General features: G+C 40.6%; 1 protein-coding gene across 5 annotated transcripts in view; it reads right to left on the bottom strand.

Annotated features, from left to right (window-relative positions):
- The window catches only part of PTPRR (protein tyrosine phosphatase receptor type R), a 148,384-nt gene that overhangs the window by 56,323 nt on the left and 73,817 nt on the right, over positions 1-18,244 (bottom strand). For all 5 annotated transcript variants that reach the window (XM_037390050.1, XM_037390051.1, XM_037390052.1 and 2 more), the window contains 3 exons: positions 16,122-16,277; positions 8,564-8,674; positions 1,616-1,872 (listed from right to left, as the gene is read on the bottom strand). In XM_037390050.1, the coding sequence (XP_037245947.1) occupies positions 1,616-1,872; positions 8,564-8,674; positions 16,122-16,277 (524 nt within the window). The remainder of the gene's footprint in view (positions 1-1,615; positions 1,873-8,563; positions 8,675-16,121; positions 16,278-18,244) is intronic.

The raw sequence follows: 18,244 nt of genomic DNA, 5'->3' as shown, positions 1-18,244 counted from the left end.
ATGGGATGTTATCACAATTGCTTTCACTTTTTCAGAACGACCTGTTAGTGTTTTTTTACAGTAGAAACTGAAGTGCTCAGTTCTTTCAACTTTTTTTCGCCGTAGTAATAAGCTGAAATGCCTGTTTTATTTGATCAAACATCAGGTTTACTTTCCTTTTTGTATCTCAGCTCTCCATTTTGACACATCTGACTCATAACTTTGCCTTTGTAAAGAATGAAATTTGGTTTAGGAGTGTTAAATGCTGAGTTCCTATATGTGGTGGTGGAAATTAAGATCCTAGATCAATAGGTTTTGCTTTCTTTGTTTGAGCAACAGAAACATTTCTTCCCCGATTCTTAAGTACAAACTCCCTCTACAAATTCCTTCACCCCAATCCCTCTCAACTATTACATATGCTATGTTAGGTACCAGGTATTATAAACCTAATATGCAATCCCCGTGCTGTGGAATGAAAGAAACTATCAAAATGTATTTAATTGCTTCCTCCATTCCTTACTTTTTGTAGCTGCAGTGCTATCACCATATATTTTGTGACAGCTCTGCCTTTCAGCACCTTTTACTCATGGAAGAACCATCCCTCTCCCTTAGCTCTGTCTGTGCCTCATTAAGCCATTGATAAAATCTCTGTCATTGAAATCCCATGGTTCAAGCTGAATCAGGGCTACTGCTCGACTCTGACTGTCCTCACAGACAAGGCTGCATTTGGTCTCCTTTTCATTCTGATTTCCCCATTATATCTGCATGGCGTCTGTTCTTTCATGTATCATCTGTGCCGGGGTAGAAGAGTTCAGTTGCACGGCTGCATGCTACATTAGTTATTCAGGGCACTGATGCTTTATGAAAGCAGCCTGCAGCCATCAGGCAAGAAATTATATAGGTTTCTAACACAGGAGAGACAGATGTCAGTGTGCATTCTCCCGTGGGAAGAATAACTAGTTTTGTAAGAAGAGCACTGGCCCAGTTTTTGAAACGTAGAATGAATGGCAAGGTTTGGTACCCAAGTATTTCTGATGAGCAGCACACAAGGGGCGGTTTCATTACTAATCACTTCTTCCTCTTTTTTGTAAAGCCTGTAGACCTTGGACTGTATCCCAACCATCATGGAAAGCTGGATTTAAGAAGAAAAATTATCTGAAGGTAATAATAGGAACACTGTATGAGATTGGTAAATGCACTCAGTGTGAATATTTCTTCTTTCTAAGTTTCCCATGTGCTAGGTACTCCCTGACAATGAGAAAGATTTTTGCTGACAAAACATAATCAGCCCTTGTGCCCTCTGCCAGGATCTCCAGGATCAAAACAGGCAACAAATCAATGGGAAATGAAAAATTATTTCTTTGGAGTAATTGTTGGAAAGGGGAAGAGCAAATTAGCAAAAAGAATTCCAGTACTGCAGTCAATCTCAGCCCAAACTTCTGGACGTTTGTTCATGCGAAAACAAAAGGAAAGGAGAGAATACCCATGAGACAGATATTAAGACACCATGATCCCACTTCTCAGCTGTCTGCATGGCAAAGTCTCCCATTCATTGACAGAAGATGCACACATGAAATCATGCAGCATCAGTATAACAAAACAGAATAAATCCTGAATGCACCAGGCACCATCCTACCTTTCCTGGAGCCCCACAGGTTTCATTCTGAAAGGAGACGGACTGACACACAGGGGAGGTTTGAGCTCGGGAACACACTGGCCTTGAGGATCCACTACTACATTGACAACCTTTGGAGTCTGTTGAGGCTGGACCATGCTGTTGGTGGTCTTAGACTGAGATGTCTGCAAGGGAAGGGGTGAGAGGTGGATCTCCTGCTTCTTTTCCTTCTCTTGTCTCAGTGACAACTGGATCTTCTCCTTTAATCTGTACAGAACCTACAGAAATAAAGAGGAAATCCCCATCTCAATACCCTGGTAAACAAGGCAAGGAAGGTATCACAAATGCTGGGTAAGTGTGGCTTTCACTCCTAGAAGGTGAGCCACGAGTTGTGTCACTGTGTTTCCCACAACAGGATAAATATTCCATTACATAAACCAGTGTGTACATGTGGGCAGTAGGGATTTTAACAGTTCTCATTGTGAGCCAGTAATTATTTGTAATACCAGTAGTCGTATTATTAAAGGGGCAAATAACATGGAATGGAAAACCGTTACAAAAGACACTGTGAAGAGGGAAATACTGATAAATAAAGTAATTGCAGAAATATTTGTAAGAATTTAACACAAGAGAGACAATGGCCCAAAATAAAATAAATGCTCATGATATATGCAGGTACAAGTCTCTAATTATAGCAGCCTCCATTTGTTTTAGAACAGATGTTCTTAAAATCTCTTACTCATTTTGCATGGAGCTGATGGTTGAACAGAGTAACTTTACTAGGCCACTTCTGTAATGGTAGACTGCTACTGCTCTGAAATACTCCTCAGGACAAAGATATTCTCAATATCCTCAGAGAAACATAACCTGTTCTGGAATAAAGCTGAAGCAATGTGTGGCCTATGAAGCTATTTATGCACCTGTTCAAAAAATTGTGTTTTACAGTTATCGAGACATTGATGTCCGAACATACTGGTATACCAGGATTCTCTTTCCACCTATTGCTTATGAACTTGGATGTCAGATATCTGCAGCAAAAGCTTCTCAGTAGTTGTGCTGATCCTCTTCCCCTGAACTCCACACCCACATTGCTGCACAGCAGCTCGGTGAGGGCTGGCGGGCAGCGTGTGCTTGGACGCGTCCCTCCAGAGGAACCTGTGTTACACCTATTTAACACATCTTACCTCTCTTGACGGGAATGCAAAAAATGATTTCTGAGCTGTAGTTGTGCCACTTTCAAAACGTGCCTTGCAACCTATGAAACTTATGAGAATTACTGTTCTAAGTATTGTTTGGGAGGTGGGTGATAGGCACTTACGCAGCTTTTTGAAGGTGTCTGCAGATACCCTCCTACCTTCTACTGTGCTTTATCTGTTGCTGTAAAACATTCAGATTGAATCCTGGTTTGTAAAGCCATAAAGACAAAGCCTGTATCAAAGCATTTTTCCAGTGCAAGTCAGAAGCTCTTTGACAGCTGTTTCCCCGCTAGCACTGCATTAAGATCTATCACTCCATAGCCTTCCAGAGAAGACTGGATGTATCTGATGAGTTTGTTTTTCCAAGGATTAGCCTTAGAGGTTTAGCTAGGAACTGGCCTAATGACATTAGCAATACACCCATTAAACAAGACTTAGCTACGTAATCCATCTGTTCATTCAGCAGAGTTCAGAATTAAATTGCATGGATAAGATAAGCTGCTCTTTGCCATTATTTTGCAGAAAAAACCAACCCTACTGTGAAGCAAGGCCACAGGTATCAGTAAAGATAAGACAGGGCCTTGAAATATTTTAACCTTCTTTTTCTCCAGTGACTGCTTTTGTCTCATTTGTTTCTGGTAACCCACAGACACACAGCTCTGACATTCATGGTCATGACAATGTTAACCATACCTTCTTGTCACTGATACACCTCAAAGTTTTGTCCCTTGGAGACCCAGGGAATTATGGTTTTGATTTCCAAAAACGTGGATGAGTATTATTTAATATCTTTTTTAATACTCTATTATTAGACACTAGGAAAAAAGATAGCTTGCCACCAGCAGAAATTGAAAAAAAAGCTAAAGGACCACATTTGATTTAAGAGTTAACATACTTTCCTCAGAAAGTGTGGTCAGGGCCGTTGTGTTTTTAATGAATGCCAGGTGAAAGTCAAACAAACAAGAATGGCCAAAAAGACAGTGATCAAGCCTATTACCAAACTCTGCAGAGGGAACAACTTAGTTGTACTCATAGTTCAAATCTGTTTAAACACATCTGTCAGTATGGATGGAAACAGATACGAAGCTGCTAAATTAGGAAAACTGCCATTTTACCAATACCTCAGAATATTCATTGTGAGGCTAATCAAGAGGCATACAAGGACACACAAGGTGAGTCACTTGTAATTTTTCACGTATTAAGCCTAGGGTTCAAAGTCACAGTCCAAAAGGAAAATAACTCTTCTTTCTGCCTCCTTTTTGACTCAGCTTATATGGAAGAATTACAGGGTGCTGGCAGCGTGACATTCACCCTTTGTATCTCTGCTCAGATTTCTGCAAAGGAAAGCTGACATGTTGCACCCTAGCTGGGCCAGAACCTCCTACCTACCCATTCAAAATACCAGTGGAAACTGCTTTTATTCATCTTCAGAGATCGGAAGGAAATCCCAGCGAGATAACTATGTCTCCAGAATGAAGATGTTGGCAATGGTTATGTGCAGCAGTGATATGAAAATCTGCCTAGAGATATTTAGGGTACCCAGGACTGTATAGTAAAATGTCCCAGAAACAACAGATAATAAGAAAATTCACTCTAATTAAAAGTGTCCTCTCTAACAAGTACTTATTAACATGTGTGTGAGCCTACGTGTGTATCTCTGCATGAGCAGAGCTATTGTGCACATGTATACATGAGAAGAAAATCAGGTAACAAAATTTCCCTCAAAACCTGGGGAAGGGATGAATGAACAAAAATGTGACAGATGTGAGGCGTGTTATTTCAGGCATTACTGGGAGGCATTTGGATACCATGATTTGAACAGACTATAAAAAGTTCTGTAGAAGAATAATACCAGAATTCAGACAATCTAGGACTAGTTTACAGACAGAAGCCACCTAATTTTGAGTTGGCTTAAACACTCTTGCAGTACGATAAAAATACATGCTTTTAATTTTGATGTAAATCTTTATACTGCCAAAAGTTGAAGTTGAGAGACTCATATTTGTTAGCTGTATAAATTCTATAATCAAAGTGCTTTCAGCAGTTCTGTACCACTTGAGGAATCCTGAAACTTGCAAGGTTAAGAACAAGAGATAGGTCATGTGAAAATGTGATGTGGGAATGGATTTTTTCATTATTCAATGTTCTTCTTGTTAAACAAATTCTAAAATACAATCATGAAGGTAAAAAAATATTTATCATTTAAGTAACTATCTCCCTAAAACATCAAATAACTGTTCATAACTCATAAAACACTGGAGACAGTAATAAAAATATAGATCCTTACAATTTGTTGGCAAGGTAAAGTTCATGGAATCATAGATTCATAGAATAGTTTGGGTTGGAATGGACCTTTAAAGATCACCAAGTCCAAATTCCTTGCCATAAGCAGGGACATCTTTCACAAGTCAAGTTGCTCAAAGTTCATGGCTTTCATTATTTTAAATGAAAAAATCCTACTTTTTGATTATTTTTTTTATTGGGAAAAAGAAAAACATTTAGAAACCCCTCTCATTACAACTAACTACAAATATTTCATAATCTGAAGGTGATATTTCCAGACTACTAAACAGATACTTGTATGCACATAGTTTTTTGTAAAAAAAAAAAAAAAGGATATGCAAACATACTGGTTTATTAAAACAGGAACAATTAGTAAGAAATCTGATAGCAAATAATTTAATCCACTGTCAAATACCGTGTTATTTAGTCAATGAAGTGATGGCTCAGTTATTTTTCCACCTATGTAAAATAAGAAATAAAGACACCTGTTTTACACATAGGAGTGCTAAAAATATTTATTCTTACTTAGCACTTTGCTTGGCTAACTTTATAAATGACGCACGACGTTCCCAGTGGATGTGAGCCCATGGTCAGCCCATGATGAGGATAGCAATGAGCTACACGTTGGCTTCCACATGTGATGAATTGCTCCTGAGATGCAAGAGGTTCCCATACCACAACAATGAGGACTAGCTCAGTAAATTAATAAAACAACCTCAGGGGTACAATTTACAAATCCAAATGTGCTACTGTATTACACTGTTTAGGAATACTCTGCACTGCAGGTTTTCACGTATATAGGTCAGATATTTGTTAAATTCCAGCCAAGCATTAAGAAGCCTAAAAAGTGTTAACACACAGTGCACTCTCAGCACAGGGAAGCATCACGATTTGTAAAAGCCAGTTAAGAGATAAGGCTGCATGCTTTTCAATTTCCGTAGAAATTACATGGTACAAAGCAGTAACACTGGCAATTCAGCTGCCGTACACTGAACACTGTTGATCATCATAATCATCAAAGTACTTCCCACTCCATACTGCAAAGAACCCTCCCAAGTCATCTACAGATGCAGGCTACGCTTCTGGTTTTGGATCCTCTAAACTACAAATAACCACCTATGGACAAACAGGTGCCTACCCTGACACTTTAAAAAAGGGGCTGTATTTTGGTGGTCTTCTATGGTTGCTACAGCCAAAGCTACTTAGGATGAGACCTAATGCCTTATGCTAAAGCTGAATGGTCTGATAGACTGCAATGGCTGAATCTGAAATAACGAATTCCTATTTTTCGTAAATATGCCACTCTGACACATACAAAGTGGGATGAAAAACAATTGTGAGCTGTTTCTTAGCCTTACAGATTGCACATACTCGATGTATCAGCAGGTCCTGGCAAAATCTGAGACAATGTCCACTTACACAGTCTGAACAGTTGCACACATAAAGATACAGGTTGGATTTGGGAGGGGACGGAAAGGGGAATGCCTGCAGGAAAGACCACAGCATCATAGTAAATCCATCTGGAAGGGAGTTCGAGGACTCTACTATTATTTACCTCTGCCCTAACTCTAGATCAGCTACACCCAAACTATTCCTGACAGATGCTTGCTAAAACCTTAATGGGTGAAAACTCCTGAGCTTCCCCCAAGCAATGCACTCTGGGATCTAGTGACCCATGCGATAACAAAGTTCTTTCTAAGGAGTCAGCCAAATCACCCTTTCAAAATTTTTTCTTCTTTTCCAGTCTCCAGTGGAGAATGTATTATCTTCCTTACTACAGCCTTTGAAATCTTTTCATGTTTGAGAACTATCATGTTTCTCCTTGCTCTATCATAAATAAACAAAAATTATTTCATGTCTTCTGTATTTCTGATCAGTCTTGTATCTCCTCTCTACTACAACTGCCCAACATTTTTCACAAGTGTGGTATTTGACAGAGACCACAGAGAAAGAGTAGCAATAAGCAAATTATTACCAGAGCCAAGCTGAATGCAGATCTTGGAGATCTTATCCTCTTGTATACACCCCAGGGCAAGAAGTATATTTTTTCCAACAAGGTGATGTTACTCATTTACTTCAGTGTCTGCTCTGTGGTACTGCTGGAACCTTTCCTACAGAACTGTTGCTTTGCCATGTATTTCTTATGTTGTATTGATACACGCAATTAGAGCTCTTGTCCCTGCCAAGCAGCATTCTTGTTACTTCCCACCTTTTCTCCAGCACCTTACGAATATTTAAAGTTCTGATACTGTCCTCCACAATGCTTACAATTCTAAATACCATCTCTGCATTCCAAATAATTAATGAAAATATTGTGTAGTTCCAGAACAAGGACAAACAACATTTTCTATACCCTTCTAGTTAAATAGTCAGTAATGACCAAAATATCTGCTCCTCCAAAGTAAAGAATTTGAGTAAAAATTAGTACTTCTAGAATTACTCTCCTATTTTTGACTGAGATGGCATGGAGAAATGGAGATGACTAGGCAGTAGAAATTACATGAACCGACAGTGTTTGTGAAAAAATAAGTGCTTTTCAAATCTTTGGGAGATTTTAAAAGCTTAAACAAGATTTTGTTAAAAATGTCATCATTTATTAATACCTTAAGTTTAGACATTCTTTCCATCTTAAGGTTGCAAGCAGGAAATCCATCCAGTTTAAAGAAGATTAAATGTGTTTGAGAGCAAAATATCTCAAAAGACTCCAATATTATGTGTTCATAAATGTTAAGAATTGTCATGGAGTTTAGTAAACCCTTTCATTTATGCACTACAGAAGAAACATACAATTCAGAGAAGGAAAACATGTGAGATACAACATTGGAAAAAATCCAGAAATTATCCTATGAAAGTCAGTGGTGGTGTAGTGTTGTTCATCTTTCGTGCAAACCTTGCACATCTCATATTCAGTGTATTAGAAGTATGTCTAATGCCCAGAAATGTGGCCACTGAAATCAGACAACGTGAATGGCAAAGCTGTCCATAATGTGATCACTCTTTCATGTACTTACTAATCATTTCAGTTTAAAATTTTAAAATGTTTATATTTGACACACGAATACTGACTGACATACACTCTTAACACTGTGCACTGACAATATTGTATCAATGTGGTGTTGTTTTGATTATCTAATAAAATTGAAATATAGGCAGCTAACAGAGCTTCAGGAATCCTGGGACCTTAGTAAGCAGGTTGAGATGCCATCACTCACATCACTACACAATTGCTCTGCTGATTTAAGAGTTCATTATTTATTTCTTCAGCTTCCTTCTAGTTACATTCTTCGATTGGACTCAAAATATATCAAGAAATTTGGTTCCTCAAACTTTGGCTTCACAGCATTATGAGACTGAACGACTCTTACTTTGTAGCTGAGTTTTCAGTAGCTTTGAGAAAACAACTGTCATGAAAAGATTGTGTGACTCTATCCTTCAGACTGAGAAAAGCATGGAGTAAAGAACAGCAAAAAAAGGTAAAAAGGAAACTTACCATTAAACAAGTTACTAGAATGACAAAGATGCTGAGAAATATGACAACCGCATAAAATCCTTCTTTGCTCCAGATTTTGTCTGCTTCACGCTGGCCTTGCAAAACATTTTTCTTTTTTAAACAATAAAACAGAAAGAGGAAAAGAAAAAAAGTTACACAGCAGCGTGCGCAGATTAAATAGCTCTTGTCAGGCATTAATCACCCAGTCCTCAGCTTTGTCACAGTTCACATTGCACAGTATATGGCACTCTGAACACTGCTATTTGCACACCCACCTCAGCCACGCACCCTGCCTGCACTCCGTGGGTCCGTGTGCCTGCGTGTGACCCAGGGGTCCTAATGCTACGTGAGATGATCTAAGACCTTCTCTGTGGCAGCTGAGATAATCCTTCACCAGGAGTCACGGGCTGGTTGAAGGTAAGCAAACAAGACCCGTGGTCTTTCTTGGAAACTACCTGGCTCATCAGGTAAAAGGGCAGTGCTCCCGTCCTGCCTCTTCCTCCCCAGTGCTTATCTCCGGCCCCAGCACCCACGCACCAGCATCGGGAATGTTGACACTTGACACAGGAGGAACAAAGAGCAGGTTGATTTCCTGGTTTGCCTTTGTGAGCTGGGAAGCCCCGACACTGTCACCTTTAGATTACATGCACACATAAACGTGCATACGTAAAAAATTACCATTATGACGAAAGTAATCTCCTTATCTACCTATCTATAATTCTGAATGTTCTTAAAGTGATCTCATTATCTTTGGGTCCCTGCTGATAGTACATTTCTAAAACATCTGTGCACACCAAAATTTCCAGAACTCCTGAGGAACTCCTGGGGATTATGTGATAATAATTGTAAAATCATTTATTTGGGTCTTTGTTGCAGTGTGGGGACTTGGTTGGGCTATTAAATTACCAGAATTTCACTAAGTTTCCAAACAGAGATTTGTAGTAGAAACAGGGCACATGTATCCTTGGTCTAACTGCAATATATTATTCAGAATAAAGTATGTTGTCTTGTGTTTCCGTGACCACAGTTCAGTAGACATTGCTTTCCCAATTTTCAGCTATTTGTTTTCCTTTCTTAGTTGTGTATTTTCAGTACAGTTCTCAAGGCTGAGTAAAAATTAGTTTCTTAAATTCTGGTTTCCGCTGGTCTTGGCATTTCCCTTTCACTGAAATCCCCTATGGCTTTAATTAAACTTCTTGTTTAACTAGTGAGTTTTTCCTTCCCATCTCAAGGTGGCCTTTTTTCCCCTTTGGGAACATTGTGTAAGAGGACTGGGAGTTTCTATAGAGGAAAGAGTTACTCCGTTTAAAGCTGACTGGCTGCTCACTGGACCTGTGTAACTGCAGGGACCGTCTAGCACTTTACATGGGTACTTCATGCTCCAAAGTCTGCTTAAGTACCCATTAGCCTGCTCTTTTGAACAGTCAATATATCAAGCAAACTCCTTGTGTCCATCAGCCTCCCAAACACAGAAAGTCCTCATGAAGCTGAATTCATGTAGAAAGGCTTGCTGAGGAGGAGGAGGAGATCGTGGCCTGGGGAAGAGAGGACAAGTTGACTGTTTCAGAACAGAAGGCATAATAAAGAAGAGTTTTCTTTGGAAGTCATAACCATAGGGACCGGAATGGAAATCTTTCATCCTCTGCTGCTAAACTACAGAAACAAACCTTGTAGAGTGTGTGTGTGCGTCTGTGTCTGTGTCTGTCTGTGTCTGTGTCTCTGTGTGTGTTTGTTCACACAGTGTTTCATGATCTGGGCTTAAAAGTATTGCAGGTATTGACAGTTTAACAAGGTTTATAAGTGTCAGTCTGGTGTTTAGTGAGCAACTTAAAAATCAGGGCTTTCAAAGATAAGCTGGAAATCTTGCCAAACTTTTCTGCAAAAATTGTTCCTAGACATACTCCAACAGCACTGCCACTCTAGCAGGGTGCAGCTCTCCATGCAATCTGCTACCTCAGCGCAGCAAGGTTATTCCACTGCGCTCACAGCACAGGAGTCTGGTCCCACTGCTGGCTCACAGCCCAAATCTGCAGCTGCTCCACACTCGGGATGCTCCTGTGGAGCTCCTTGGGAATCCCATGGCAAAAGGAGCAGCTGTAGCTCTGGCCCATTAGCTATAAACTGTTTGACCCTGGGTGGGTTACCTGATGGGTTTCCAGCGTTCCAGATTTCTCAGGAGGAAACCTAGATAAAAAGCAGGAGCTGAAGGAGAACTGGCCATGCTGACCTTTTGTAAGGGAGTAAATGAAGTGGGTTTGTACCTCTTCACTTAAAGGACAAATACACTAAAAAGTAAATGAAGAACTAATGGGATTTTTTGACTCAGTGGGTGAAAGACTTAAATGAACTGTAATTCATTAGTGTCACAAAAGTCTTTAAATATTTTATAATAGACTTTGTATGCATAACTGAGTCTAAGAGAATTAATCTCTATGATGTCTATCTAATGGTATGTATATTCAGGATACATCTTTCCCTGATTTGTCTCTCTAAAAATTAAGTTCAAAGAGTATTAACAAATGCTGTAAAAAGAGTAAAAAATGTATGCCACAACTTAAACACATCTTGCACACCAATTTGAAGCACTTTAGTAGTACCTTCACCTACCCAAGGAAATCTCTCCCCCAGATCTGACTGTAGGACAGCAGAACCATTGCTTAACCTGCTCCCCAGTGACAGAAGAGGCTGTGACCTCCAGTAACTGAGTCATCTCACACCCATGATAAGGAATTGCTTTCTGAAACATCAGTACTGCTCATTCAGAACTTTGTTCCTCAGTCTGGGAAAACTGATAAGAGGGACAGCAACTGCCACGCTCACTACAGATTGCTGATGCCCAAGAAACAATCTTGCAGGGTGGCCAGACGCTAGGGGAAAAGCAAAAAAGAGAGAGGGCTCCTGTTCATGACCACGGGCAACGAGCTTCCCACATGGAGGTGTGCTGTGTCTCAGCTGACTGATGTTACTCCACATTTCTCACACTCAGTCAGGAACATCTCCCTACCTGAGAATCCACCAAGAGTTTCGGATAGCTTTTGAGGAGTGGGAAAGTACCCCTGCCATCAGAGGGCAGGAAGATAAACTCAAACTAAGCTGTGAAAAGCCACAGCTGATAAAGGCAGGGGAATGTCAGAGCAGGTGGGGTGGCAGGAGCGTTCCAGTAGTTCAGAAACTATCAGGTCCTAGAGCAAACCTGGCTACAAGGAGGCAGGCTCATTGTTATGTATAGCATCAAAAGCATCATAGCCCAGTGTTTGACTCCGTTCCTAAGGAGTCTCCACAATCAGGTGAATCATTCAGGCAGAATCAGCCAGGTTAATTTAAACAGTTTAAATTCAGCATAATTTGAGTTCGGAAGAATGTATTCTTAACAATCCCATGCTATCACTAACCTTACTGATGAGTGCCTGCACAGATATGTGCTTTGCTCTGAACTGGCCCAAATGGGTTTAGAAAATACTTTTTATAAACCTATTTTTTAATAAAAATGTCATTAAAAATCCACTCTGGCCTTTCTGGTCTTATTATGGAAAACTAGTGGACTATTTGTACAAATGAATAAAATGAGCAGCCAGCTTTTGATAATAACAAGAGAGACATTGACCTACAGTAGTCACTGTAAAGTGTGTGACTGAAAGATCCTGCCAAGGTATCAGGAGCTGCCAGGAATGGTAAGTCTTCACTGGAAATTAGGTGAATTTTCAAACTGGGTAAGTTAACCCCAGTTAGTTCCTTGGGCTGAAACCCTGATGAAAGCATGGCAAGCTGTAGTTCTGAGCTCAGAGGAAAGCTTACAGGGAGCTGGGGATGGAACTTATGATCAAAAAGAGTTCATCGAAGTTCACACTGAACTGCTTTGCTTCTTCTGCTAGCTTAACTATGTTAGCTAAAGTAGGTTAGGAAAATCTGCCAAGAAATCACTTCCACTCCCAGTGAAAACATGCAGGAATGTGCATGACCTCTCAGACTCCCAGGATGCTGGATAATACGCACTTCATGTGGCCCATGAAAAAGCCTCCCCAAAGACTCTACCTTACAGACATGTGCGATAAAGCGTTGTGATTTCACCTCGAAGGCGGCAGGCCTGCAGGGCTCCAGTCCCCACCGGGCGCTCTGGGTGCACCCGCGCAGGCGTAAGGCCATGTCTGCCTTGCCTGACTGCAGCAGCACGTCCTTGTGTTCTGCTTTGTTCCCAGGTGCCTCTGTTGGTCTAGGCTGCTGTAATTTCTAAGCTGTTGGTTTTGATCACTTGTCCTTGCAATGACATAGGGTTTCTGCATGCTTTAAGTGCATGATTGCTTCCTTTGATTTCTTCTCTAAGAAGTTAATATCACACACTTCAAAGGCAACCAACAGAAGCCTTGTGCAAGGAGGCTGTAATGGTACATTTTGGAATGGCATAATTTTGGCATCAACTTTGGAAATCTCTCCTTCAGTGCCACATGTCCCAGCTGACAACGTATCTCTCAAAAGACAGTTTTTGAGAGATGGTATCTTACTTACTGCATCAAAACCATCTCAAGCTTTCCTCTGCTCTACTAAGCTCTGAAATCCAGTAGTATTTTCTTTTTTTCTCTGAGCACAATTTAAAGACATGAGGAAGTCAGGATTCCCACACTGTAATGACTGCCTGAGTCATTGAACTGAGTCCCACCAAGCACCAGCTAGGCTGGTTGTTCTGGGGAAGTCTGCTCCCGGCCCTGAGACATGCCATGGAGCAGAACACAATCCTAAATCCCATTTCAGACAAAGCTTTAGACCATAATAAACCAGCAAATGCTACAATTGCAGGAGGCCTTTGGAAGAGAAAGGACATATGGAAGATATTGCCCTGGATCCCTGACATGACAACACCACCATCAAATTAAATTTTCACTTTCCCATAGGTGCATATCCTGTTCCACACTAGGCAGCAAAGTGGCTCCTGCAGCAAAGGCATATAGGAAATCTGCTCTTTCAGCTACTGCAGAATAAGAAATCAGGATATGAATTCTGAGACAGACCATTTAATTGAAAATAGACCAATCAGTGACTAATGCATCAGCAGTTTTGAACTGGCAAGTTATTACCAGGATAAATGGAAATATAGTTCCAGCCACCTACATCCACTGAGACTTCTGCTGTTCATGGTATTGCATGGGCTGAGACTTTGAGCAAAGATCTTGGGTTTTCCTACATAATCTTGGTAAAGTTTCTTAGGACAGGGTATTTCCCCCCACCATTAACCCTCTACAGCTGGAGGTCTAATTTAAGATAAGCCTTGTTAAAAAGAGTCAACCAAGAAATCTCAGGAGAGGTATCTCAGAGATGGAATGAACCACCTGCTGAACGTATCTCTCTGGTTACTGTAGAGAGAGCCTGTAGACTTTCAAGCCTTAGGGCAGCTCATACTGAAATAGGCAGCTGAAAAATGAGACAAATTCCAGCCCTAACACCCCTGTGTCAGCCACTAAAAGGTGCGATTAATGCTTCTTGACTGCACAGATACACTGACAGTACACACACAATACTGGTTGTGAAACATTCAGACTTAATGGCGGAAGAGTGTACAATTTATAGCTCATCATTTAATTAGGATTGATAGCTCAGGAATATGCACACACAAGGGGTGAAGTATTATGTCAAAGCTATTTAAAGCTTTGTATAACTGTATCTGCCTTAAACTGCCTGTTTTTATTTTCTTTGCTGTTACTTTGGCATGATTTGTTCTTAGAACAAGTTGACAAAAGAGTAAGCAACTGACTAGTAGCTGAGTAAAGATTATATGTTGTTGTCTTTTAGCTGCTGTTTTCTGTGAAGTCTTACATATGTAAAGAATTTATTAAGATTAAAAAAAAAAAGCCTATTAATGTAAAGTTCCATGATCTTTTCAGGATCAGGTCCTCAGCTGTAAATGCTGCTAACAACTAAAATATTAAAATAATCTCTTGCTCCTCCAACAGTATGAAAGGAGTTAGCTGCGCAACTTTCATTCTAATCTTTTCTAAATTACTCCATCTGCTTGTCTACATTTTTTCCAGAGAGAAAATTCAAGTATCTGAGCACTTGAAATTATTGAAATGTATCTAACTTGAGATCTTGAGTTCAGTGCTGTGGTTTTTTCCAGCATTTCTTCATAGCTTGATGATGTTTCTCCATTCATCTATTATTCATATATGTTCTTGTCCCATGTCTGCCTGAAGTATTATTTGTAACTGGAGTACTTGCAACAGATAATTGCATCCATCACAGCCGTCAGACTCATATGCTTCAGTAACAAAGGAAATTCTGACCTAAAGGAAGCTTAGCTCAGGTCACTGATGGGCGATATAAAGACCTGATCTGATGTTTGGACAGCACTGCTTGAATTGTTCTGTATTAGAACAGCTAAAAACTGAGAATTCTTTCATTTTCATAGTGGCAGGCTGCTGCAGTAGAGCAGGTAAAATTGCATTAAACTGGCCTTGATTTTATATTTCATTTTTTGTACCAAAGACGTCTTCCAGATTCTTGAACAGAGTTAGAATACTTAAAATAAGCGAAGCATTTCTAATCGGTAGAAATACAGATGAACATAACACCCAGTATTAACTCAGCAATGGCTCCAACATAGGTTTGGATGTAAACAATACAGGAACTCTTTACCATAGGAGGAAACACAGCTCATGAGAACCTCTCCTTTTTTTTGCTGCATTTTTGGATATAAACATCTCTTCCGTGAAAATGGGAGATTCAAAGGAAAATGCTGATTCTTGATAACATTTTTGAGGTTATTCAGACCTCACACTGGATTCTGAGGGTCTTTACATGCAGGTAAGGTTCTTCTAAGAAACTAAATAACATGCAAAGCGATGTGACCATGTCCATGAGCTTAGTGATTTCCTTTCCTAAAGGCCTTCGCTTTTTCATTTGTTGTGCATAGCTCAAGTGGTCAGCCCAGAATTAGATGTCCCTCTCACTGGTATGTCTGGGACACTGTGGAGACAGCAGTGCAGTCTCTGCTTTGACATAGATTCTTTATTTTCTCAAAAAAACCTATGGATGTAGTCATACAAATAATAGCTACAAATTTTATTTTTGCCTTCTCTTTGGAGCAGGTAAACAAAATAAGTCTCTCACTTCTCCCGAGAATTGAAAGAAACATGGGTACAATGCACAAATTCAGTTTTTCAAAATCATGTTAGACACAAGTTACACAGCTAGTGATGCTCACACCTGACATCTGCATTTCATTTATCTCTCTACTGAAATTGTTATACCTGCCAACCCACATTAAGAGACAAAAAGTCCTTGGGCCCACTTCCTTTAAGGCAATTGATGCACACTTAGGATCTAAATTCCGATTTCAATGGTAGCCCAGCTGTGTGAAGAGGACCTGGATATTAATGCTTAAATAGCCTAATGAAGCACTATTAAAGCAATTTAACAGGGCTAGCTGTATAACTGCCTTATAGCAGTAATGCCATCTTAGCTTATACATTTCCTGCCTCACGCTTGAGTACCTCAGCCTGAAAACTAACAGGGATATAACAGCTGCATAATGTGTAACAAACTACAGGTTAGAAAATTGATAACCAACCTCAGGGGAGACCTCTGTTATTCCAAACTGGGATAAACTCTGATGCAAAATGTTGATATTAAGGGAACGTAGCACTTCTTCAGATGGGAGTGCCTCAGAAATTCCTGGCTTTCTGTTCAGTGGGGACACAAACAGTTCCACACAGTTCTTCTTCCCCTAGGAAAATAAAAAAATGCAGAATCATAGGAAGGGTTTGAGATAATCTCTGCTGTTTATAGATTGTAACTATAATTACAAAAACAAAAGCATGAAGTATAAAGACTGCAACCTGCTCTGTGAGGACAGTATATCTATCCCCTGACTCCTTAAATCCCAGCTGACTGTGCACGAAAATGCAAATACTACATGTGGGCAAGTGTGCTTTGTGTCATTCACTGTTGACAAGGTACCCCTTTCCTGAGTCTAGTACCATTAAACAAGACAGGTCAATGTAACATGGTGAAGGGAGGAGCCACGGGATGAAGTCAAGGGCAAAGTGCCAGCAGGGATTTTAGCAGATAGTTATCTGATCTGAGCTGAAATGCAGCCCTGTTTTAAAGATGGTCCTTCAATGGGAATGCTTACTATAATGCTGTGGTGTTTTGGTACTGCCTTCTAATCCCATGTCAACACATTGCAGACACATACCACAACAACGTATAAAGTCCTTTTGGTTGACTGCAGTGCTGCTCCTTAAAATGGCACAATAAAATGAAAGGACCAGAAAAGTTCTGTTTACATTTAATGGGTAAGCTGAGAATGCCTGCTCTCCCCTTTATTAATTCCTGCCCTGGTGTCTTTGATGCAGTCTTGATAGCCCAAGGTGTGCTGTATTAGAGATGTCAACGATGCTCACTCTGTCACAAGGAGCAAAAGGAGAGACTGCCAGAGGGTTCCTCTGCTTGTGATAGACTAGAAAAGCACCTGAGACTGGCACTCCAAACAATGCGGGTGTCCAAACTGGGTGTGGGAACCAGGGCTATGGCCAGCTTAGCTGAAGCCATGATGTAGAGTCCAGACTTTGGAGGTTCCTACACATGCAAGGTAAGCATGGAACTACTACCTGCATTGCTGCCGGTGCAGGCAAAAACCTCACCGGTCTGGTTAATTGCTATTCGTCTTTGTGGGATGGGAGAGAACAGTTCGGACCAGGATAATCCTGATTTCCCCCATCTCCTTCCCATCACCTTGAATGTGCATCATTATCTTCACTGAAGTGAAGAAAAAGACATCTTTTGCTATTCTTAAAATATCTAGTTTTGCATTCAGAAGTAGAGCTGCACAGAAAGGGATGCTTTCAAACATGTTTGCCCTAAATCCGCCCTCTGTGCTCTCACATGCACCGCTGTTCCATCTGCTCAGTGAGATTGGTAAGGATATTGGCTACTGGTGGGACTGGGCGTTTTTCACTGGGACTATTCAGGTCAGCAAGGTTATAAGGGGTGAAAACATACCTACAGGTCTGAACCATCAGTTCAAGGCAGAGACTTTTGTCAAGCTGAAGAAACTGATGCAAGGCCACAGTCCTACTCAGTCTCTGACATGGGTAGCTGGCTGGTTTTGGGTGCAGGTGGCAGGCACAATGCAAGGCTTGGTTGGGTTGCAGCATTCCCAGTGTTTCATGTCTCCTCTGTTTAGGAGTTCCTCTGCCCATTAAAAGGCTTTTATAGGAGAAGGATTTACTGGGAAGGTTAAGGAGACAGTGGAAACGCCCAGTTAACATTTCCTGGCACACTATGTGTTGTCATATTGAAGAGGCAAGCAGGCCCTCTGCTCTCCCTGTACCCAGCCACATCCTGACTGCAAGGCTCCTGATCACTTCTGAGAGCTGCTCACTTGGGAGGAAGCCAGCTTACCTCATTTCAGTCATCTAAACTACCTCCAAAGTCAGCAGAGAGAGACTGACATCTCTAGAGAATGATTTAATCCATCCTAAAATAATCAGGAACTCAGTGCCTCTCCTCCTCCAGTTATCCTTCTCTATATTGCTTTTACAAGGAGCCTAAATGAGTAGCACAGACCAGGCTGAAGTAAGGTGAGATTAATTTTTATGTGCCCTACTTGCTTGCCAGTACCCTGCATGAGAGGAACTGTCTCATGTTAGAAGGATGTGAAATGAGGATGTCTCCTAAGATATATTTTTC

The sequence above is a fragment of the Falco rusticolus genome, chromosome 5 (assembly GCF_015220075.1).
Source record: "Falco rusticolus isolate bFalRus1 chromosome 5, bFalRus1.pri, whole genome shotgun sequence".
NCBI lineage: Eukaryota > Metazoa > Chordata > Aves > Falconiformes > Falconidae > Falco > Falco rusticolus.
Note: the sequence above shows the minus strand (reverse complement) of the source record. Positions and strands in the feature narration are given on the sequence as shown.